The sequence below is a fragment of the Stegastes partitus genome, unplaced genomic scaffold, assembly GCF_000690725.1.
Source record: "Stegastes partitus isolate 25-593 unplaced genomic scaffold, Stegastes_partitus-1.0.2 Scaffold1848, whole genome shotgun sequence".
NCBI lineage: Eukaryota > Metazoa > Chordata > Actinopteri > Pomacentridae > Stegastes > Stegastes partitus.
The window spans coordinates 35878-59947 of record NW_007579579.1 but is presented as its reverse complement, the minus strand read 5'-3'; the positions used below and the strand labels follow the sequence as shown (position 1 = coordinate 59947).

The 24070-nt window shown below is 41.6% G+C and overlaps 1 protein-coding gene across 5 annotated transcripts in view; it reads left to right on the top strand.

Moving 5' to 3' along the window:
* LOC103372872 (disabled homolog 2-interacting protein) overlaps positions 1-24070 on the top strand; it is a 102286-nt gene that overhangs the window by 43695 nt on the left and 34521 nt on the right. For all 5 annotated transcript variants that reach the window (XM_008302637.1, XM_008302638.1, XM_008302636.1 and 2 more), the window contains 3 exons: positions 9482-9635; positions 12657-12755; positions 15911-16465. In XM_008302637.1, the coding sequence (XP_008300859.1) occupies positions 9482-9635; positions 12657-12755; positions 15911-16465 (808 nt within the window). The remainder of the gene's footprint in view (positions 1-9481; positions 9636-12656; positions 12756-15910; positions 16466-24070) is intronic.

The window sequence follows — 24070 nt, the reverse complement described above, 5'->3', positions numbered from 1 at the left end:
GTGTGTGTGTGTGTTACCAGACAGCCTGGCTCAGTGGCTGCGTTACTTCTCCCAACAGTTGTTCTCCAACCACCTGATCTCCGTTCCCAGCCAACCTTTCTCACAATGTCTGCCAGTACTCTGAGTCAGGCATCCCTATACGCTCCTAAAAAGGAGCCTGGAGGAGCTGATCATTCAGGAGATACTAAACGCTAAAGCTGCCTTCCTCCTTTCCTGTGTGTGTTTGTTTCTTTTGCGGGAAGGAGCGTGCATGTGTTTGTATGTGTCTCATTCTTGCCTTTAAAAGCTTCCTTCCTCCCTGTAAATGAAAGGCCTTCTTTGTGCAGAGCTATTCCTTTCTATACTCTTAGCTAATGTGTGCTTCCATCTATAGTTGTAACCGGTTCTTATTTTCTTCGCATAAGTGGTCACACCATAGCTTCAGTGCTTTATTCCTTCTTGTTTGGCACAGTGATGCCTGGGGCGCTGTCTCTCTTTTCCCTCCTCCTAGTGTAATCTCTCCTTTGTCTTGTGTGCATTAGACCACTGGCAGTGTGAAAGCCTAAAGTGCCAAAGCTGCCAATGAATACAGGTGCTGCAAAGCACTAATGCACTGCATATGGAGCGGCATGTATGCTGTCCGAGTGTTTAACTTCTATGTGTGCTTTTTTTCCCCCTTTGGCTGTCATTGTTGCTGCTTTCATAGCGATGCGGCGCAGCCAGTGCGGACTCACTGAGGTCACGGACGGATGAGCATAAGGGGGCTTTTGATTAAGAGTGTCAGCCTAGATGTGATGCGTGGAAATGTCCCTCCAAGGGTTGCTGGCAAAGGCAGCAGTAGGTAGACTGTCACATTTGCTACTGCATCTCCAGCTCATTTCAGCCATGACCTCAACCTCTGTCTTCATCTCTGGAGATCAGTCTTTCTCTGCAGCGTGTCTGACTTCAGCACCGAATGAGGTTCGCGCCGCTGTTCTGTTGACTGGCTCTTCTGACTGGTCTGATTGGTGTTTAGTCTCCAAAGCCTGCAGCCACATGTCAGTGGTTCAGCTCACACATCCGCCGTTCTGCACCAGCAGCATCTGACAGGATCCCTTTTGTCTGTTTCCCTTAGCCTCCCTTTGGCTACTATTCTTTCCGACTCTAGCCGTGGGTCAGATGTTTGTTCGGTTGTCTATATTCTCCTGCCACCCTTCATCCGACTGTTCACTCCGGTTCGTATGACAGACGGCAGGTTGATGCACAAAAACATACATTTAGGAGAGAATTCTTGACATAAATCTCCCCAAACAATTCTGACTACCTCAAGATTTGAACTTCCTCGTTGAGCTGATAGCGCCTCATTATTCACACTGAGCCCCGAGAACGACTAACCACATCTGCTTGGATCAAATGAGCGATCAGACCCGTGACAGAGCGCTCGGCAGTCAGTGTGACAGACACTTAGTTGTTTCATCACGGCCTGTGGTCCTTTCCACTGAGTCAGCACCAAAGCAGTGGGAATAATGGACACTTGATTGTGTGCGGCTTGATGCATGAATAATGGCGCATTTGTCCGCTTGCCTGTCGCTGCAGTGCATGTGTTTCATAATCAACCTCGAACAATCGCAGTGTCTGTGTGTGTGTGTGTGTACAGTACGTGTTTTTCTGTTAACTGTGATGTTTTCCTCTTTGATGTTTGAGTTGGGGCCCAGGTGCTTGCAGAGTGGTTGGTGGTTTCTGGCTGGCTGGAGCTTTTAGTGTTTTTTAGCACCATCTATAAGCCAAGCCAGCTGTTAAGAGAATGCCACAGGCGAAAATATGATGAAAACCTAAGCACACTGTTACAAAGAACTTGTTTTTTAGGTTTCCACCCTTTAAGACTTACTGGATAATTTATTGACCGCTACAGAGCTCCTGTCAGAGAGCACAGAGACATCGAATGAATTTCTTTACTCAGGCAGAGGACATTACTGTGATTCCAGATGGTTGCTGAGATTAAAACACCCAGAAAGGGAACATGATTATTGCCTCATTTTGTGTAGCAACGTGTATGACTAGACATTCTACTCTAAGTAACCCTCTGAACTCGAGGTAGTTTCTGGGCGTTTTTGTCACATTTCTCACAGTGAGCTAATTTTTCACTGCAATACAAGTTGTTTTGGAAACGGCACATCCCTGGCTAGAAGTAGAGCAAATTCAAAACTGTCTACCGGGTCGTATGACACACTTATAACGCCACCGTCTTAAAAAATAAAGAAAAGGTGGAAGTTCAATTCTTTGATTATTTATATTACAAAAACAGGCAGGGGGAATACAATAAATTTCACCATTATGATGTTAAAATGGTGATATTTTGCTACTTACTTACATGTTTTTAAATTGTTTCTATGCTTGTCTCCTATCTGCTCATGTAAACCTGCAGTTCAGCCCATAAAGTCCTTGGATTTTTGTGTTTGTTAGGTGCCGATTTTTTTGTTTATTTCTTTGTTTGTTTTTTAACACAATCAAAAGAGGACGAATATTCTGTTTTTGGATAATCTTTTAAGTGTCTTGAAGACATGCAGAATAAAGTGATTTTATTGAAATATTACAATTTTAAGCTTAGTTTAGTTTACTTTCCCAACAACAAGCAGTTCAAGGACTATCTGAAAGCTCAAACCCTGCTGGTTTTCTTTGTTTTTACAGTTTCTGTCTTTGATAAATGGTGTAATTTTGCAAATTTTCAAAAGAATTTGAAATCTGCCAGCTGCTTTTGCTGTGTAGAAGATTCACCATCCATCCATCCATTATCTATACACCACTTAATCCTCATTAGGGTCGCAGGGGGGCTGGAGTCTATCCCAGCTGACTCAGGGCAAAGGCAGGGACACCCTGGACATGTCACCAGTCTATCACAGGGTTACACTTAGAGACAGACAACCAAGCACACTCACATTCACACCTATGGACAATCTAGAATCACCAATTAACCTCAACATGTTTTTGGACTGTGTGGGAGGAAGTCGGAGAACCCAGAGAAAACCCACACTGCACAGGGAGAACATGCAGACTCTACACAGAAAGATCCCGATGCCCCCACTGGGACGCGAACCGGCGACCTTCTTGCTGCGAGGCAACAGTGCTACCAACTGCGCTGAGGATTAACCAACTGTACACATTATAACAGGGTAAAATGCACGATACATTAAATAGCTACAATCTAAGTTATCCACATAAAAAGTAAAAAACAACCTAAACAGAGTCATATTTACCAGAAAAATAGCTTGAATGTAGCAGAGAACACTTACATTGCCTCTAACTTCTGTACATTACGCAGCACTGGAGACAGAGCTCATATGATTCAGTTGCGCAGTTCGCATAAACAGTCACTTCATACATTCATAGTCTGCACAATTTCTGATGAGAAGAAATCACAACAGGTGTCCTTCGTTATGTTAGCAAATGTGTTACTGGGGAATTCTTCAAGTGTCCTTTGTAAGTTGGATCAAACAGGCAACGGGTTTTGTGTAAACTTTGTCCTTGATGAGAACCTGTGCTGCTCGGACACATCCATCTTGACCAGTCACAGTCCTAATGACTCTGCCAGTGGGCCACTGAGCCCCGGCAGCTGTGAATCGACATTCAGGACGATGGGATCCTTTGCCACATGAACAGTGGGGTGGTAGCTTGTGAAAAAGTGTTTGCAGAACTGATCCCTAAAGTTCTGGCAATGGTGTCGTCTCTGCCTTTATCAGTTGAGGCGTTTTAAGTTCACGATACCTAATGCACAACATCATCAAACCACTGCACTGTAGTTCTTACCAAACTACCTTCACATCTATATGTTGCCAAACTCTTATCTGATTGCATTTATTTCCTTTGATTCAACTGAAGATTTTCTCTTATACAAGCAATATTTATAGTTGCCTTGTGTCATAGTTATTATGGGTGTATATAAATAGGTTGTGGACAAAACAACATCCAACAAGTGTCTTAATACGCCGTGAGTTCACCAAGAGCCACTAGGACACACATTATGTAGCATATAGTATTTATTAAATCATAGGTTGTGAGTGTAGAAAATGTTTTATTGGAAGTCAGAGGTAAGCATCTATTTTTCAGAAAAATAAAACTCTTCTAACCATCAGTACAAAAAAAAGATCTGTATGCTGTCTTATACAGTGTTTAACAGATTTTCAACCTATTCTGTTTTTGTTTCTTTGCTCATTTGCAAAGCATTAACATAACTTTAAAAGGATTAATTGTCGGTTATGTTTTGTATCTGTATACCTTTGTATTACTTTCAATTTTCAAATAATAGAACAAACGAGGATTTTTTTAGATTTTTCAGAGAAATTGCTGGTTAGGTGAAGGACTTAGTGATACTATACAGCAAACTGAAGCTAATGATTCACACTCTTTTCATTCAGCCAACCTGTATGGAACCTTCAGCATTTGCTCTTTCTGTGCTAATTTATTCATTTTTCTCCTAATTTTCCATTACATAACGTATCGTTCGCCGACACTATTGTCTAAAGCAAGAAAGTCAAGAGCTTGATGTCGACAGAAATTTGCGGCGGCACTAATTTGTCATCCTGTATGTCTTCGTCTGGCTCGGCTCGTTGATGTGCATGCCTGCTGGCACGCAGGTCTCATGTGTTTGTTTGGTAGAGAGCATTATTAACAAGTAATTGCTGTGCCAGTCTGCAAGTGGAAAGCGTATTGATTTTTGTAAATGCTGGACTAACGGCACAGCAAAATGCTCTGTAAACACCGGGCAGTGCGGCATCCACAGTAAACAAGAGGGCTTAACATCAGGCCTCTTAATTCTCAGCTGGAGGCCTCTCGTGAGAAAAAAGTTTGTTGTTTTAGGTTATGTCAGCAGGCTCAGCTTTGGTCATTAGGTTGATTGTGCTTGTTGCTTATTACATGTGTGGAAGCGTATTATTTCCTATGTGAACGTTAACACCTCATCACATGTGCGGTAACGTGCTGCTGAGCTGTGGGTGCATATGACTGGAAACAAATCTTACTCTTGTAGCGGCTCTTTAGACTTTGAAAGCGCTGCACTGCTTTAATTCAGCCTATCTTCAGCTATCAGTGCAAACACAGTCCCTTGTGGTGCAGTCAGCTCGCCAGCAAAGTCAGTGTGTTAGAAGTCTAAGTGCACTGACGCCTGTATGGGCCTGATGTTTCAGACTGTATCAGATCCCAGACAGGCTATCAGATGAACTCTCCTTACAGGATGCGGAGACAAAGCGCACTGGGTGCAGCCCTCCGACACACTCAGGAGGCATTACTCTGCTTTGCTCTCCGCTGTACTTAGTCCTAACTGAGTTTCTATTGAACCTCAGCAGAGCGCAGTCCATCTAGTTCCCACACTGCGCTGATAGGATTTGACCTGATGCAATGGCAGATAATTCCTAAGTAGTTAATGTGTCACCAACCCCACTAGGTGTTTAGAGAATGGAAATCTAAATGTAAAAAAATATACAGAGAATAGTGGCTTTATTTAGCTGTGCTGGATATTGTCAATCGTCATCCCTTTATCTTTTGGACTATTTTAACCCCTTAAGAACCAAGCTCTTGTTTGACATGCATTTTTTATTCTTTATTTTTTCAAAGAGAATAAAAAATAAAAAAAATAGAAAGGAAATAAAAATATATTTACATTTTAAAAAGAAATAAAATAATAATAATAATAATAAATAAAAAATAAATAAGAACAAATAAAAATAAATGAGAATAAATAAAAAATAAATAAATATATGGTAATATATCCCAAAATGTGATGTCCACACATGTGGACACCAGGTCTTAAGAGGTTAAAGATACAGCACAAGGTCAAATGGTTATTATTGATGTGTTTTGTTCCACTCGTTTTAATATCTTAATTTTGTTTTTATTTCTGGAAATATTGCAACAAGATTCCAACCTGCTTCTGCTTTTCCCACTGCGTAGAAATCATCTTTGCTGCTTGCTGCTGCATGCCTCCACCTTCGTAAAAGTCAAAGAATAAAAGGAGTGTACATCCCCGCAATGTCCTCCGTTTGAATCCAGATGCAGGATCACGTCACCTTCCTCTGTATAACTTTCAGAAGAAGCATTTATTTAAAAATTTCAGTGCCAGCAATGAGGTTCAATCATGTGTCAGAGGTTCTGTTGCTTGATTTATTATTTAATCTTGCATGTTGTTTTAAATGAATTTTTTTCATCCCTGTAGAAACATGCAGCAGTTCATATTTACTTTGCCAAAAGTTCCAAAATTCACATTCATGTACTCTCACACAAGCATTCCGTCTATTTCTGCATCCAAACAAAAGCTGCTGTAGATACAGTAGGAACACTGGTCTTTGCAACATCTCCAGTAATTCTGACAAGGTCTGTTCTTTATGGTTTGACCTTTTCACTAAGGTTTTATATAGTTAAGCTCACAGTCAGGTAGCTTCTGAGCTGCCAGAGGCTTGTGTATCACCTTCACAGAATCTGAAATATTTAGATGGCCCCGAATGAAGCCCTGATGAAGAATAGATTGAGCGTTGGCCAAGAGAGGAGAAGGGAGATAGACACAGTGAGAGCAATAAACAGACGAGTGAGAGAAGCAGAGAGTGGGGTGGAAAGATTTGTACCAGACAGTCTGAAAGAATCCACCTAACATAAACTATGCCCCCAACCTCAGGTAAACACTGAGAGAGAGGCAGTGTAGGCGAGGAACGGAGGTAGGAGAGTGTCGGAGGATCGTCAAGGACAAAGAAAGGACGATTTGCTGAGAGTAGATGATGTTAGGGGGTGGGTGGGTGAGGGGGGGAAGGGAACCAAAGCGAGGAGATGAAGACAGCAGGCCCTGCTTGTAATGCCGGTTGTCATTTGCCGAGGCTGGCATGAACAGTGTGTCAGACTGGGTGATACAGAAGTTACGAACAGGATTCACATGTCAGACAGTCTTTCATTGTCACTGTTACAAAAGGGGGGCTACAATGGGCTGTAAATTACACGTTGCAGTACAGTTTAACACAATGCCGTACAGATGACAGGCAGGATTATTATTCATCAATTCATACTTTCACAGTCTCCCACCATTTTCACTGACACTAATGTTCTTATAATATGATACGCCGAGAGAAGAGGGAAAATAATAATGTAAGAATAGGACACTTTCTTCTCTCTACGGCTTCTCACAACATGCTGGCTGCTTGTTCAAGACCGTTCTCACAGGAATAAAATGTTCCCTATTAGTTCTCCCTATAGTTAATTAAAATGACTGATAGTATAGTATGTAGCTTTGACAGATTGTTTCCCTTCAAGTCTGTCTCATCACTGTGCAGGATTTAGTACCACGGACGATACAGATGTAGAGTTCCCATCCCTTCCTGTTTCTAAAAGCACATCCCACCAAACAAACCCGGTTTTTTCCCCTCCTTTCCACCGACTTGACTCGCTCTCTGTTCTGCCCAGTACCAAGTCAGCCAATCACGCAGCAGAGGTAGGTGCAAACACACTTCCTCTGCAGCTGTGCTTTGGAGCTCCTGAAATTTTTTTTTCTTTTTCTTTTTTCATATTCAGACCTATCCTTGAGCGTTTTTCTACGTGTTTCTGTGTGCCTTTCGTTGTGTGTTTGTGTGCGCCGGAGAGAGCAAGATGAAGGAATAAAGAAGAGAGTCCAGGTCATTATCCACTTCACATTGGATAGTGGATTTGACAACAAAGCTGGCTGGCTGTACAAAGGGCTGCATGTGGTTGCTAATCTGTCATTACGGCGGCTGCATTTTTTTTTTTCCTGGAATGCTCTTCTTCCAGTCCACAGAAAGGATGTACAGCGCGCACTCGCTCACAGGCTCACACACATACATGGGATTAGTGTATAAGCCGTCCATAGAGGGCACTATTAAAAGAATGTTCTCACTCATTACACTAGCAATTGACCCTTTGTCTTCATCTTCTTGCCAGTGTTGAAGCACCAAAGGGTAATTTTATGTGTTAAGTCGCTCTCCTGTTGCTGCTTACGCTACATATTTAGTCCGTCGTCCTCTTATCGCCGTGAGGCTGAAAGGAACAGGGGTAAGGTTAAAGGCTAGTGGAAACACATGAGCACTCAGAGCTGGTGTTTGTGATATAAGAATGAGAATTTCTACTTCAATGTAAACACATTTGCTGCATATTTAGCCAAATGACGTGGATCGTTGGCCTATATATGCACAGCATGGAGACGCATTTGCTCTTTCCTACTGACAGTCACTCACTCTTAACTCTTCTGAAAACACTGAAAGTAGGGCGACATCAAACACTGAAAACAGCAGAAAGCTCTTTACTTTGTCTCCTAATCTTCTTTGGCTAAAAAATGGCCAGCAGTCAGGCCTCTGGGCTGTCTTTGTCAGATTACTGAGCACTTTTTCGAGGTGCAGCCTGAGTTCCTGTCGTAGCGCAGTGGAGAACAATACTATTTGTGTTGTATATGTTAACCCTCTGAAACCCAGAAGCTGCCTTTTGTCTTTAAAAAATTAAAAAAATACAACACAAAATAACATAGTAAAATCAGAACACGTGCTGTTCTGTTGGCAAAACTCCACCAAATCAAAGCTTAAAGTTGTAATACGTCATCAAAAGCACATTATTTTACATGTGTGCATGTGTACATGTACAACCAGGTTGTGTAAAAAATAGAAATGCTGCATTCTTTAGTGTAACAGAGAAGTCATTATAGACTTCTGCGGTAAACAATCACATGACAAAAATTCTGTAACTTCACTGCTGAGCTGCAGGTTCACAGATAGTAGACAAGTATGGAAATAAAATAAAATATAAATGTGGAGCTCCCAGTGTTGTTAACACCTGTGAAAACCTGGAAATTTGTTGCACTTGTGGATTCCAGGCTTTGTCAGTTTTTCTAACATAAATAAAGAAATTCAACTTTCTGTTTCTTGTTTTTATTAAAGGTGTGTCGTACCACACAGAAGACATTTTTCCTTCTCCCTACTTGGAGCCATGTTTGTTCTGTTTCCATAGAGCTACAAGACTTTAGATTGCAGTGAGTTAAAATGTGCCAAAAAAAATGCTCAGAGTTCAGAGTGATACATGAAAATTTCCAAGCAGTGCGTCGCTGTGAAACATTATCACATCAATGAAATCTCCAAGTCTGACCATTAATGATAATCAATTATATGAACTGCTTCCTATTTATAGTGGTTCCACTGCATCAGCTGGCGGCACAGCTTGACTCGATCTTTCAAGCTTTTTTCATTCATTCATTGGTGCTTCAAGTTGTAATTGACAAGACACAAAGCATCCATTAGCAAGTGAGCTCAGAAGCGGGTGAAGACGTGTTGATATACAGTAGAAGCAGTAGAGTGGAAGCTTGTCATGCTGAGAAGTCGCTGACTTTGAGGCAAGTGGAGCATCCTCTCTTCGTCATCCTCGCACACTCTCCCTTCACACTCGCCGATACGTGCGGTGCATATGCTCGATCTGTCTCACTTCCTCTGCTCCGACTCTGCAAGATGACTCAGTTCTCTTCTTCTTCTCCTCTCTCCTTCTCCACTCTTAGATCTCATCTGATGCCAAGGCTGAAGGAGTCTCGCTCCCATGAGTCACTGCTCAGCCCCAGTAGCGCTGTGGAAGCCCTGGACCTAAGTATGGAGGACGAGGTTATAATCAAGCCTGTTCACAGCAGCATCCTCGGGCAGGACTTCTGCTTCGAGGTGAGGCACATACAGTATGCATCCACACGCAGCCATACATCGAGTGATGCTGCACTTATGGAGTAGCATGTGTTTGCTCAGGTGGCCTGGGTTACATAAGTAAAAAGTATTGAATAGACCTTGGTATCTTTGGAGCATTTCCAAGGCTTGGATGTATAGAAACCTTTGATGGATTAAACTCAGCACAAAGGGTAACCAAGGGCATGTATAGAATCACAGGAGTGCCATAATGAAAATTAAATCTGTTTTTTTTTTTTAAAAAAAGAGAAATAAATGTGTAAGTATAAAGAGGAATAAATAATAGAATAAATGTAAAAATATGGAAATATAAAGGTAAATTTTGTCTTTGCTTTTTCCTTTTCCCTTTGTTTTTTCCTTTTTTTCCATTTTGGATTTGCTTTTTCTTTTTGCTTTTCCTTTTTGTCATAGTTTTTTCTTTTTGTCATTGCTTTTTCCATTTTGCGTTTTTACCTGATAGACTGAGCTGTCAATCAAATGGCTTTGGGCGGGGCTTTCTCTCCAGCGTGAGTAGTCAATACCTGATGACAGGATTTCTACTTGGTGCTAGCTCCTAGCGTGGCTAAAGGGAAGTTTCTTGGCGCTGAGAGGAAGTACACACGCGCATGCAGTTTGACTAAAATAAATATGGAATACGTGGAGGAATTAAGGAGAGGTGTTCATCAAGAACTTTCAACAATCCGTTAAAAGTGTCACATTCGTGCATTCGCAAATTGTGTCATGTGTACTTCCTCTCAGCGCCAAGGTGACGTCACTTCCCTTGAGCCATGCTAGGAGCTAGCACCAAGCAGGAATCCTGTCATCAGGTATTGACTACTCACCCTGGACAGAAAGCCCCGCCCAAAGCCATTTGATTGACAGCTCAGTCCATGAAGTAAAAACAAAGGCAAAATGGAAAAAGCAATGACAAAAAAGGAAAAAAAAACCATGACAAAAGGAAAAGACGAATACAAAATGGAAAAACAAAATGAAAAAGCACAGGGAAAAGGGAAATGCAAAGACATAATTTACCTTTATATTTCCATATTTTTTAAATTTATTCTTTTCTGTATTCCTCTTTATATTTCCACATTTATTTCCTTATTTTTTAACAGATGTATTTTTTATTATGGCACTCCTGTGATTCCGTATTACTCAACCCCTTTGGCTGACTCATTGGTCTCAACAGCGTCATTTAGAGTCACAGCAGGTGGCAGAAAAGCTTTAAAACCTGCCGTACGTTGGCTGCTAATGAGCCACATCAGAAATCCAGATACTGAGCACCAAAGCGGAGCTAAAGGGAGAGTGAATGTTGGACTTATATTAATCAAGTGGCCAGACACATGAATCGCAAACACAATTTTAGGAGGTAATCATATGTCAGTGTTGTGTTTGCAGTTTGTTCTGCAGCTTCTGGTCTGAACTCCTTTTGCATTGCGCAGTGGAAGCTAAATCATTAGTTCACGTTCACTACTTTTAATTAGTTTGCTTTTGGTTTCTGGGTCAAGTGAAATTATGACACCATGTTTGGTTCTCAGCAAACTTTTTTGAGTTTTCTATATCTCTGTCTCTCTCTCTCTGTCTTTTTTACCCCAAAAAATTAGGGCTAACAATTATTATCATTATCTTTTTTTTTCTTTTCCCCTGCTGATTATCACCTTGATTAATCAGCCTACAAAGGTTTGACGTAACACAAACGGAAGATTCACAGAAGAGCTGGAAAAAGATAATGATTGATGTTTTTAATTAAAAAAAACAACAACAAAAACATTGATGTGATTAACTGATTAGCAGTTGCTGATTAATTTTCAATATGATTTCTAAAGAGTTAGGAAAATTAAGTTGAGTTAATTAAAAGTGACGACAAAACCGTCTGTATTGTTCAACTGTTTTGAAGGCTCCCCAGACCGACCTAACTGATTACTGGATCATATGTTTAACAATTTTCCTGTTATTGTTTTTGTTTGTTTTTTTAAAGTGATTTCAGGTAAATAAATTCATTAAAACTAAAGGATAAAGGTTTAAAAGTTTTAATTAAACATGCAAAACATGACTAAACAATGGTGTTTTACCCAAGTTTTGAGTTAAAGTTTGTGTTTCAACTATCAGTTATTAGTCTTCCCTGTATATTGATAATTGGTGTCGATATCAGCCCTGACAAATCACATCGTTCAATCCCCAACATTGAGACTGTAACAAAAAGAAAACTTTAAAATGTGAATTTACAACTTAGGGCAACAATTATGCAGCAGACTGTCTCATTTCTCGTCTTTGATGTAAATCCAGTTCTTCTTCAGGTGCTGATGACCAATTACAGTCCAATGTTGAGACAGAACAAGCTTTTCTTTATTTTAAAACACAGAGGACAGCGACAATTATGATTAACTCCCGCTGACATTTCTCTGTTTATAAAAAGTAAATGGAAAAGCAGCAAGCAATTTGTTTAATTGCTGGCTATGTGAAAACTCTTATATCCCCACCATTATTGCTGGACTGTAGCAGTTAAAAACTAATTATGAAAGACATTACCTTCAAGAATCCACATGTGTAATAATATGTGTGCTCAAACACACATGTTTGCAGGTGTAGCGTCAGCAAGGGAGAGAGAGAGATTACTCAATGCTTTATACCCCACGCCGGCTACTTTAGAGACCAGATATCTCCACTAATCTTCATTGTCCTGCTAATTACATCATGCTTTTTTTTTCCTGCTCTGTTCTCTCTACCCCAATGTGCATTTTAAAACAACCCAGTCTGCCAAACCAGTCATCTCTCTCCTCTGTTCATTAACACTGCTCTGTTCAGCCACTTCTCAATGCTGCCAAGTCATCCTCAGGCTCCTCATATCCACCGTGTGTGTGGATTGTTCAGAAACTTTTTTTTTTCATAGACAAAGTGGCATTTATGAACTAAGTTGAGTTTTTAAAAAAGCCCTTTTCTGTTCCACTTGCTCTCTGCCATTGTTGTGCATTAGGCTTGATCATTAAAGCATTTGTTTTTCTTCTCTCTGCGCCACGGCGGTAGGTCACTACCTCCACGGGAAGCAAATGCTTTTCCTGCCGTTCATCAGCCGAAAGAGACAAATGGATGGAGAATCTGAGGAGAGCAGTACAACCAAACAAGGTAAGCATGTAAATACACAGTAGGTGGGACTAGACGGTGTGAAGCAATCAGCAGTAATTAGTTCATGCGCAATTCCAAACCGCACTTTGCAACACTGATAAAAAAACACAAAAAAAAAGCAGGGAGCTGTACGGTGTTGACACTGTGCTGTCATCTCACACGACGATCGGATGTGTTTACATCAAGCTGCGCCTCTTCCCGCGTAGTACAAACTCAAGAACAGAGGATGCAGAGGTTGCGGGGAGAAAACACCAACGTGCTTTTTCTGTTTTGCGCATCGATACCATCTGTAATCTTGACAAACACAGCTGTGGCGAGGGGTGGGGGGAGGAGGAGGAGGGAGGTGGCGAACATTTCAAGCCAAGAACGTAGTCCTAATCGCACAGCATCTTCCCTCCTTCATCTGTCATTATTTAGCAAATTACTCACTAATTAGAAGTTTGGAGAGGAAAAGTTCCCAAATAGCTTTGGAGTCTTCCTTCTCCATAGCTCTTTTGGCAAAGAGGTGTTATTTCTGTCTCTTTATCTTGGCTTTGCATTTTTAATTATGCCATGATTTTGGGAGATAAGCTGCAATGCAATGCTTTTTTTTAAAAAAAAAATTTTTTACCAAACATGGGGACAGATACTGGAATTCAGGAAATATATAAGAACAGTTTCAGAGTTGTATTAAATAAGCTAAACAAATTTAGCTAATAGTACTACTACCAAAATAACGACACTGCTGCAGTACTACTATAATTCATAGACTAGACCAGGGGCCATGTTTGAGATAACACACTGCAAACTAAATGTATAGTGGACAAGCAAGGACAAGAGGATCAACAAAGCAAATGGAGAAATCAAGACATTTATTTACTGAATATATATTTTGCTCCAAACATAGTCTGTAATGACAGGGTACATGTTGGTCTACAGAAAATAACAACAACCTCATTATCATGCTAGACTCAACCTGTTGTGGTTTACAAGTCATTAATTGTTGCCATGTCCTCACATGTCTTGTGTTTTATAATAGCAAAGAGTTAGAAAAATCATGGAACAACAAAGTAAATACACAGGGATATATGTTAAATATAGTGTAAACAGGGGCGCCTTAATGTCAAACCTGCAGAATTGTGCTGTTTAAGTGGATAATTATAGGTAATTATAAAAGGCAATTTACAGAGTTATCGTCCTTCATGGGCTGGTGCCTGTAGAGACGTACATAACACTTTCTTTGGAGAATCGTGTTATTTATTATATGGAGTAATCTGTCGTGGCAACATGGGGAAATTTGGGGAATTGATAACACTGCTGACAACACTGTTCTAAAAATCTAATCATCAGAAATAATATGGAGCAGAGGAGGAAGGTTGCAAACATCAGGTTGCTAAAGGAATGATAAGATGCATAGTAGATGCTACATACAGTACAGGAGTCAGGGGATCATTTAGGGAGCACTGTGTCTGATGAAACATTGTTTATTTCCTGGTCGGTTCAGTCGAATGCGAGAGCTGTCCTTTACAATTAGCGTGTGCAGGCTGACTCAGCACATGAGTCATCGGAGCAAAGCTATCTGGCGTCTTTTGGAGGGATAAATAAGGAAGGAAAGTGATTACTTATTATTGTCAGTGTCTGTAGGAGGGGTTTTTCACTGGATTTGTGGAGGATGGACTTGGAAACCAACACAAGGGGTGACCACTTTAAATTCCTTGCGGATTTGCGTAAGACTGTGACATAACTAGACAGAGATGCAAAGAGGAACAACTTTTTGATAAACGGGCCATGTGGAAACTCTGAGTGAGCCGAAGTGCAGTCATGTGGCATCTGGGAAGAAAAAGAGGCAAGGCTCGAGTTGTTTATTTAGTGTTTGAGAACAGTTGAGGGAAATAAATGTTCCTTTCTTGTGGCAGACGGATGTGTCCTGACCTGTTAGTGTAAAGGCTAGGAAAAAATGCCACTGCCTTTCCTCGGAGAAGTCTGTAGAAAGGTCCTTCGAAACAGATTTTCTGACAGTAGAAAAGGAGAACTCTTTTTACTTTCTGTAAGGTGAATGTTGAGACATGAACCTCATGACCCATGCATCTGTTCATGTTTGACAGATTTGCCCAGTTACCACGCAACTCCTCAACTTTTAGCTCCCATGTTATGCAGATAAACCTTGAATGATTCAAAGACATGAAAAGTAAAATGAAGTGTTCTGACACACCTGAAGTTCGGGTGAATTCAATGTCAAGCACAACAGAAGCAATAAAGGAAAGCTAGTGTGTTCTTTTCCAGCTCTCTCTTTTTTTTTTTTTATTCTGGGACGCCATTGGAGTATCTTTGCATGATTGACACATCCAAAAAAATCTGTATTTTGTACTAAACTTTTATGCAATAGCTCAGTTCATCCTCTGTCTGAAACTAGCCTTTTAAGCTATTATCTCCTTAAGGCCACCCCTCCCTAAAAGCCCACTTTCTTCTGATTGGCTATCCTCAGGAAGCCTGCAGATGGTCAGCAATTTCTGTCTGTTAGCTGTACTTACACATATTTACCACATTATTTGAAGCTTTTGGCCGTTTTTAATATGAACCTGTGACACTGTAAGAGCATATATATGACAGAAAAGAAGTAGAAGTATAATAGGTCCCCTATTAGCATAAGCTAAAGCAAGTTTTTGTCTGCAATTTGAAAAGCGGCCAGATACTGTTGAGCTTTCTTAAGCGTAGCTACCAGGGCTTCAGACATCCAAAAGCCTCCTTGTTACTATGAGAGGCTCTGAAATTCCTTTTTAATAATGTAATTGTTGGCTCCTCTCTTCATTTTCTGAGGTAGTTTTCAAGACAATCTGAATAAAGGGCCAAAAATATGCCCTGCTCTCGGCAAAATCAATTGATGACATAACAATAGGTTTGCGCTGCTTAGCTCTTTAATGGCTGAAAATAGGAAAGAAAAAGCTTTTCAGATTGCTTCCCTGAAATGTTTGAAATACTGTCTGTGTTATTTATTAGTTTATTTATCCAGTCATTTGATTTTTTTAGTTCATTTCTTTATATATATATATATTATCTTGTACATCTCCTTCTACTGGAGCAGTCGTTTAAACTGTCAGTTTCCAGTGGTGTATTATTTTGTCCGAATTGTTTTTAAAGACTGCTAAACCACGTCTTATCATTTCCTCTGTCTCCAGGACAACAGTCGCCGGGTGGAGAACATGCTGCGGCTGTGGATCATCGAAGCCAAGGACCTGCCGGCCAAAAAGAAATACTTCTGTGAGCTTTGTCTTGATGACTCACTCTATGCCCGCACCACCTGTAAGCTCAAGACTGACAATGTCTTTTGGGGAGAGCATTTTGAGTTCAGCAACCTGCCCGCTGTCAAGAGCATCACAGCGCACCTCTACAAAGACACAGACAAGAAGAAGAAGAAAGATAAAAACAATTACATCGGACTTGTCAATATCCCCGTCGCAGCCGTCACCGGACGACAGTTTGTGGAGAAGTGGTATCCAGTGAGCACTCCCAATCCCCCTAAGGGCAAGACATCTGGGCCCATGATTAGGATCAAGGCGCGCTATCAGAGTATGAACATTCTTCCCATGGAGATGTACAAGGAGTTTGCAGAGTACACCACCAATAACTACATGCTGCTGTGCTCGGTGCTGGAGCCCGGGATTAGCGTCAAGAACAAGGAGGAGATGGCGTGCGCTCTGGTCCACATTCTACAGAGCACCGGCAAGGCCAAGGTCAGTACAAACAACATCATTTATTTCCATTTTTCCCATGTTTGCATCTCTCCACGGATGAGGTGGATATTAAAAAACACACACACAATATGAGGCCATTAGGTGCAGACAAAGCGCTCACAGAGGTTAACTATTCCTCCGCTGCCTGTTGTGTTGTGAACTCTTGACCCTCCCCCCCACACAGCCGTAATACAGAGCAGACAAAGACCAGACAGACAGGTGATTTCCTCTTGCTGCACCCCGCCTGTATTACAGCTTTAACTCAAGCTAATCCCTTACATGTATCCCCTGCAGTGCTTCGCGGCATACCGATGCAGGACCGAGCACAATATACCCACTACTGTCTGTAGCACTGCAAGCAAAGGAAGATTAGTTCGCCACAGTAGCGGCTAAGCCTCCCATGACAGCAGGCCGTTGGACTCCAATAATCTTCCATCCATCCAAAATGGCTGCGTTTTATTTCACTTTGACTGTACAGCTGTCTTTTCAATTCAGTGAAAGCGACGTTGGCATTTTGACCCCGCAAATACAAACATCACAATACGAGTTCAAGAACGAAGGCCAACCTAAGGTCAACGCTAATTGTGTTCTGTGAACCATATTTTAACATTTTGCGAGGCGTTTAATCAGGGAAATTATATGGGTTTTAATCAGCGATGAAAATAATCAGCAGGTTTTTTTTGTTGTTCTAAAGCAGTGTAACAAAACTGATGGATTTGACTCACTCCCAAATAATATAAAGGGTTTTTTTTTTCACCAGGGACCAGTCATCTTGTTGCCCTTTAAATGATGATAACTCCATGTCTGCTTTTCTTCCGTTATAACATCAGGCTGCTTTCATCACGGCAGAATCTACTTCGCTTTCTGCGCCTCGTCAGTTTCCAGCGACAGTTAGTGCCTCAGTTTAGTTTTCGTGACAGTATCTCATCAGCAGAGCTTTGAAACCTTCCCTGACTTTATCATGGCTCAGCGGAATGATGAATGATTAGTGTTTAAGAAGTGATGTCTATCCGCACTGTACCGCCGGTCTGCCGGTTTAGGTTCGGCACTGATAGCTGCTGATTGATGGGGGAGAAGGCCTCTCCTGGTCCCTGGAGAGACGGTTACCTCCTTAATTACTTTCAATTAATCCCCTCCTTCTGAGAAAAGCACTAAAACTTTCACTTCTTTTTCACCTACTCGTCCTCGCTCCCCCACTATGTTAGATGCACATATGCTGTTTCTGGCACCAGAAATAGAACTCCAAGGTTGCTTACCATGAGAGGGGCCCTCGAATAATGTCCTTGATACATCTGTGTTCAAAAAAAATAAATCCTTTTGTTGCAAGCGTCTGGAGTGCTGCGAATCGAAGCCTTGAGAAGAACAGGCAAACAGAAGCCTGTTGACTGACGTAAACAGGGAGAACTAATGAAAGTCGCTGTCAAAATGTTGAGCGTTAGTGCCGTTAACTACTGCAGCTTCCTTTTCTGAGGAGACGCTCAAAACATTGTGAAGTGGTCTGACACATTTAGGCAGTACACACACCTTGGTTGATAGAGCAGTCGTGTCATGCCACGCAGCACACAACAATACCAACAAACCTAATTAGGACTTCCTCTGCTTCTGCACAGATGCTTTATATACAAATATCTCAGCCTGTGTTGCATGGCTAGTTCGTTTTCATGCACTGCCAACTTTGGTGCAGTCTTTGTGAAAAATGGCGAGTTATATTTAGGAATTAAGCAACTTATCGGAGCAAAGATAAACTGTGGGAAATCCTGCGAGCTTGGTTTTTTATTGTTTTTTCTGCAAATGTTTTATAGAGCCCTTTGGTTATTTACTTTCCCTTATTGTGGAGTCTTCCAACCATTCAAGGCTCAAGTCAAATCCATGAGTCAGTGTCTAATTCCGTCAGCACCAGAGTGGATTTCTGGAGTTCAGACAAGAAGAGGCGTTGCGGCGGTATTAGACAGTCACTAAAGAGCACAGTACACCCTTTAGGAGTGGAGGTGAACGTCTCATTGTGGTGCTGAAGTTCTGCTGATGTGCATTGTGTTTAATCCGCTGTGTACAGGTGAGAAGCTGCTTCTAATTGCAGCTGCCTGGTGTTAAGAGATGCAGATTGCAGGTTGTAGCAGTCATTAGTATGCAACACTTCTAGACTTCTGTTTCTCCTTGTGTCATTTTATCACCCATCACCGAGTAATTACACCCCACATATTCTGCTCTGTTGCACACTCACTCCTATTCTCTTGTTCTCTCCCCACTTTCCGTCTTTGTCTTCCTTCATCTCTCTTTCATGCTTCATTGCGTCTCGAGGCCAAAGCTCTCCGGAGAGATGTCATTACTGATGCTGTATTGATGTCTGGATGCATAGGCACGCCCTGCGTCACGTACGGATGCCAACTTTAGAGACACACACGCATCATCACGTGGCGTTAGCAGGTGATTTCAGGTCATTTGTTTAGTTTAAAGTCGGCCTATATGCGTTGTCAGACAGGATGGGATTTGGTTTCTCGACTTTCTGTGTCAACTCGTTTTGTTGAAGCTGCAATCAAACTGAGAAATCCAGTTAAAGTTCATGACATCAGGTCTTCTTCTACACTGTGGGACATGCCGTCATGTCCGTACAGCCAAACAGCAGAAACTCCCCAGCAACAATAACAAGCCCTCTGCTGTATTGGAATTGCTTGGAGAAGTTCACCTTCCTTTCATCTCAAAATATCCACTCCTGGCATGAATTCTCAGCGTTATTGATCTAGTCTTCTCGACGCCTCAGCCCTCAGGAAGATTATGTTCTAATTTTGTTGCTGCGCCGACTGTGGGAAGCAACGATAAGAGGGATTTATTCTTATGATAACTGGCCAGAGGAGTGTGGCGTTCTGGTGATTATGCCATTGCATTTTTATGTCACTGCTCCTCAAGGTAAACTAACAGTCCTGCTTAAGTGGGAGAAATATGTGAGTCTCTCTACTTTCTCTGTGGCAAATCGCCATCAGCAGCACAGCTCCGTTTATGCTAAGCACATACATTTTATTAATGTATTCTGCACTGCCATCAGTAGGCAGCGATGCTCATCACCACAGCTGTGACACACAGGCGCAGTTGGTCGTACGAACATAATATGGTTTGACAAATGATTTACTAACATGACATGAAGGGCTTGGGTAGTTCTGTATTCCTCTGGGCTTTTTCTTTTTCTTTTTTTTTTTTATGTGGCTTTGAATGAATCAGTTGTCCCCTGAGATGGCCAGCGAGCATTCGAAACACGATAGCCACTTGTCAACACCCTCCCCATTAGCAGGGAGGTTGGGTCCATATTATTTTTGATTGTGGCAATAACCTGTAAGTGTTTTTATATAGTGGCGTCTCCGGTGAGTGCTGCCATTTCTTTCTTTGTTCCCATCCACGGCACTGCCACGTCTGGGTCAGCAGACTCTTTAATAGCTGTAATCTTATCATTTACCGTGTAAGAGGTGACCCCCCCCCTCTCATCATGAACTAAGATGGATGTTGGAGGAGACAGTTTAACAGTGTGTGGGTGTGTGGGTGATGTGTGTTAGAGGGGGGAGAAAAAAACAGACAGCACATTCAGAACAGTAGATGTTAGTCATCAGGCTGTAGATGTGCCGTATGGACCGCTGCGACAACAGGAAGCACATGCAAAGTGCATCAGCGCTCTTGCCTTTTTCACTGTCTCTTGTACAATTTGCACTACAAAGGCATCGGATCTGTTTAATAATTCCAGTATGCTTCTTTTTCTTTTTTTTTAATTGACCATTTGCTGACTGTTGGAGGAGAGGTAAAAACATTTAAACAGAGAAAGGTGAAGGCACTGACAAAAGGGAGAAAAATAAAGAAGGTAAAGATGGAGACGGTGCTACAGAGCAATCTAGTTTCACGTTGCAGCAACACAGTTTTTGGCCGTGGAGCCAAGACAGCAGCAGAGAGGCAAACATTCAGCACTACAATGATGCTAAACACATTGATCCGTAAGTCTCTTGACGTATCTATTGGCTCTAAGATTACCTCCATTCTGTCTCCCTCCCTGCCGCTTCTCTCTGTGGCCATCTTTTACCAGTTAAGAAAAATCGAGCATATAAATGAAGTGTTGAAAAAGAAAAGAAAGTGAAATATACCAAAACAAAAGATCGATATATTCTTCACACGAGTAAAATACAAGAATTTTTGGTCACAACATACTAGCGGCCTTCATTGTTCCCTATCTTTGCCACCATGATGAGCCGCACCTCTAGTGAAGTTCAGTTAGACTGGCTCGTCTATCTCACTTTTATGCCGTGTCACTTTTGATTTTCATGTTTCCTCTTGCCCGGAGGACTCCATCCCAGCAAAACCTTTGGGATTCAGTCTCCCTCTATTTAAGGCACTTGACATTTGCAGCACTCCTAGTCACTAAGAGCTGATGATCATAAAAGCTTAAAAAAAAATGATAGATGTACAGTTCTCGATGTGGTACTGTGTCTTTCTCACTGAAACTTAGCGACATCTATCACCATCACTGTTAGTCACACAGGCTGCGGAGCCCTTGACGGCAGTATTACTTTCGTCGGTGGTCCATACGCACTTTGGACTGAAATAACTTAACAACTAATGGATGGATTTCCATCAACGTTGGGACATTTAAGGTTAAGGACAAATAGTTTTCCTCTAGTGCTATATGCAGGTGTACAGTTATGTTTTTTGAAGGAAATATATCTCAACAATAATTGTATGTATTGGCACTGGAATATCCGTGTTTAGGACAGAATTTGAATTTGTGCAGTATTTTCTCTGATTGGAATCTAAAACCAACACTTGCTCCAGCTGTACTTTGTATGTAATGCAAATTAGCAAATGTTTCCATGCCAATGAGCTAAAGTGACGCCTTCTGTAGGTTTCCAGAAAAGCGAGGCCATTAACATCCTGGCAGTGTCTTACTCCTTCGTAACTCCCGACTGATCCAAAAACATGATTATTTTTGCTGTAAAGTTGGACATCTTACCATTGGGGTCTATAGTGGATGACTCACTTTTGTAGCCAGCCTCAAGTGGCCAATTGAGGAACTGCAGTTTCCTGAAGATGATGTCACTTGATTCCAACATTAATAGTTGGTTTAGAGCCACTAGCATGACTGGAGACTTGCTTTAAAACATGCCTTCCATGAGGTAATGCTCGTTTTATTTTCCCTTGTTTCCCAATGTTAACACATGGAAAACCCTGGGAAATTATGAAGCTGCAATAGACACAAGTGGAAGTATCTTAACTAACAGAAAGTGTTCCTCAAATAAGATCTTAAGACTTAATATGAGACTATGGTAAAAATGAGCAAAATTTACATTTCATAAGCAAACACATTACAGAGCTCCATGGTGCTCAGACTTAATAGGGATACAAAACACACCCACTCTGAAATGCACACAGGGAATATATGTGCAGCAAGTCAGCTGATGTTCTGGAGCTGATGACACTTGCTGTAAGACCCCCTCCAGCCAAATCTATCTTCATAATGATCTTGTGCACTAGAAGCTAAATCAGGAGAGTTGCAGGCTTTCCTGTTTTTTTGGTTTTTTTTTCTTTTTCTTTTTGTATGTGTGCAATGACAAACCTCTGTGCCTACGGGAAGAACCGCTTCCATTTCCATTCAGCCTCCAGTCCTCTCCGTCAACCCAATGTGACCCTCACAGGAAGAGCTGCAGGCTATAATTCTGTAATACTAGCCACTGGTCTCCAGGGAGAGAGACCAGGGGAGGCAGAGAGTGATGGAAAGATGAGGAGAGTGAAGGATAGAGTGGCTGGAGCAGTTCCGGTTTTCTCTCCCTTCCCCCAAATCTCTCCTCAATTCTTGTCTCCAGTTGGGAAAAAAAAGGCTCATTGATCAGCCGAATTGTTGATGTAGTTTCTTTTCCCTCGTGTTCACTTTGTTTTCCTACCTGTTTGTTACAATACTCAAAATTCTGAGCCCAAATGTTCTCATCTCAAACTACCCAATATGTATTTGTCGCACTGTACACACAACTGCATATCAACAAGCTTCAACAGGTAGTTTGTAGTTTACACGTTTTCTAATGAATCCCAGTTGTTCCACACTCCACGGCTTTCCCACTGATGGTGTTTTTATCCATTCACAAGCGAAAAAAAATGACTACGAACATCTTTATTCATGCTCTGTTGGACATCGTTGGAATGTAATTCAGCAGAAGAACACCCTGAAAGTAAGCGCTGCTGTGAATATATTTCAATATTTAGTTTTATTTCACACAAGATCATAATCATTTAGCCATTATATCACATTCATACCAAGTGCATTGATTCCATGCACTGAAGCAGGGTAAATTGATCTGCCGCTATCAGACACCCACATATTCTCCAGGTACAGATCGCCTTAAAGAGGCAGAATTTAGAAGAAAATGTTCTGTTGCTTTACATCTCCCTGCTCCAGTATTATCCTTTTAAGGCATTTTATTGCTCTCACTCTTGGGTTTCTCTGCTTTATATTACCATAGAAACACACACACAGACTAAAGAAGAAGAAAAAAAAAACATCTGAGCTGGTACAGAGCATAAACATGACCCCTTTTTTCGTGCACTGCTCCTCTCTTTTTCTTTCTAAGACTCTATGTCCTAGCGCTGCAGAGCACAACACTCACAAAGCATGCCATTTAAAACATCACTGTGTCTTGTTCTGTGTGTCATTGTTGGAGACACTTGCAGTGAGAGCCCTGATCGTAATCTTGCAGATTATGTTGTCTCTTCAGACTTCAAGGGGCCCGAGTATTTCAGCTCAAAAACTTGTAACTGCATGCTTTGCAGTGGAATATCACTGAACAGAGATGTAACACAGTTTTTGGTTGGGGTTTTTTTTTTGCCAGAAAATAAGCACATCTATAGGGAGCTTCAACTTTTTTCAACAGCGCTCAGTTCCCTACTATTTATTAGATCTGATGAGCCTTGCTGCACCACCTACCCTCCACCCGACCCTATATTCATATCACTCCCCTCTCTCTGCACACAGTGCGTTAGGTTTTTTTTTTTTTTTTTTGAGGCATGGTTTGGTTGATGAGATGTGGCAGCGATATAGAGAGCGTTCTACTTCTCCTTATTAGCACTGAAGCCGAGGGAAGGGAGGGGGGCCGGCTGCAGGATTGAGGGCGTCAGAGAAAAGGCTGAGTGATGACAGGACGGAAAAGGAAAGCACTCCAGTCTCTTTTTAGGACATGATTGCTTCGAGTTTTATGATACTGGTGCTTCTGCATGGTCCAGCCCATTACGACAAGGCATCTATTTACTTCCGTCATCGCTGCCTGAACATTTTCCAAAGCATGTTATATGATTTTATATTAATTTCCTACGTTCTGTGCAGTCATTCGGTTTTATCAAGTGGCAACCTCTGGAGTTGAAAATTGAAGCAAAAGTGCCAAAGCTGCAGTTCCTTGAACGACCACTTGAGGATGGCTACTATCCATCCATTATCTATGCACCACTTAATCCTCACCAGGGTCACGGGGGGCTGGAGTCTATTCCAGCTGACTCAGGGCGAAGGCAGGGGACACCCTGGACACCCAGTCCATCACAGGGCCACATTTAGAGACAGACAACCAAGCACACTCACAGTCACACCTACGGCCA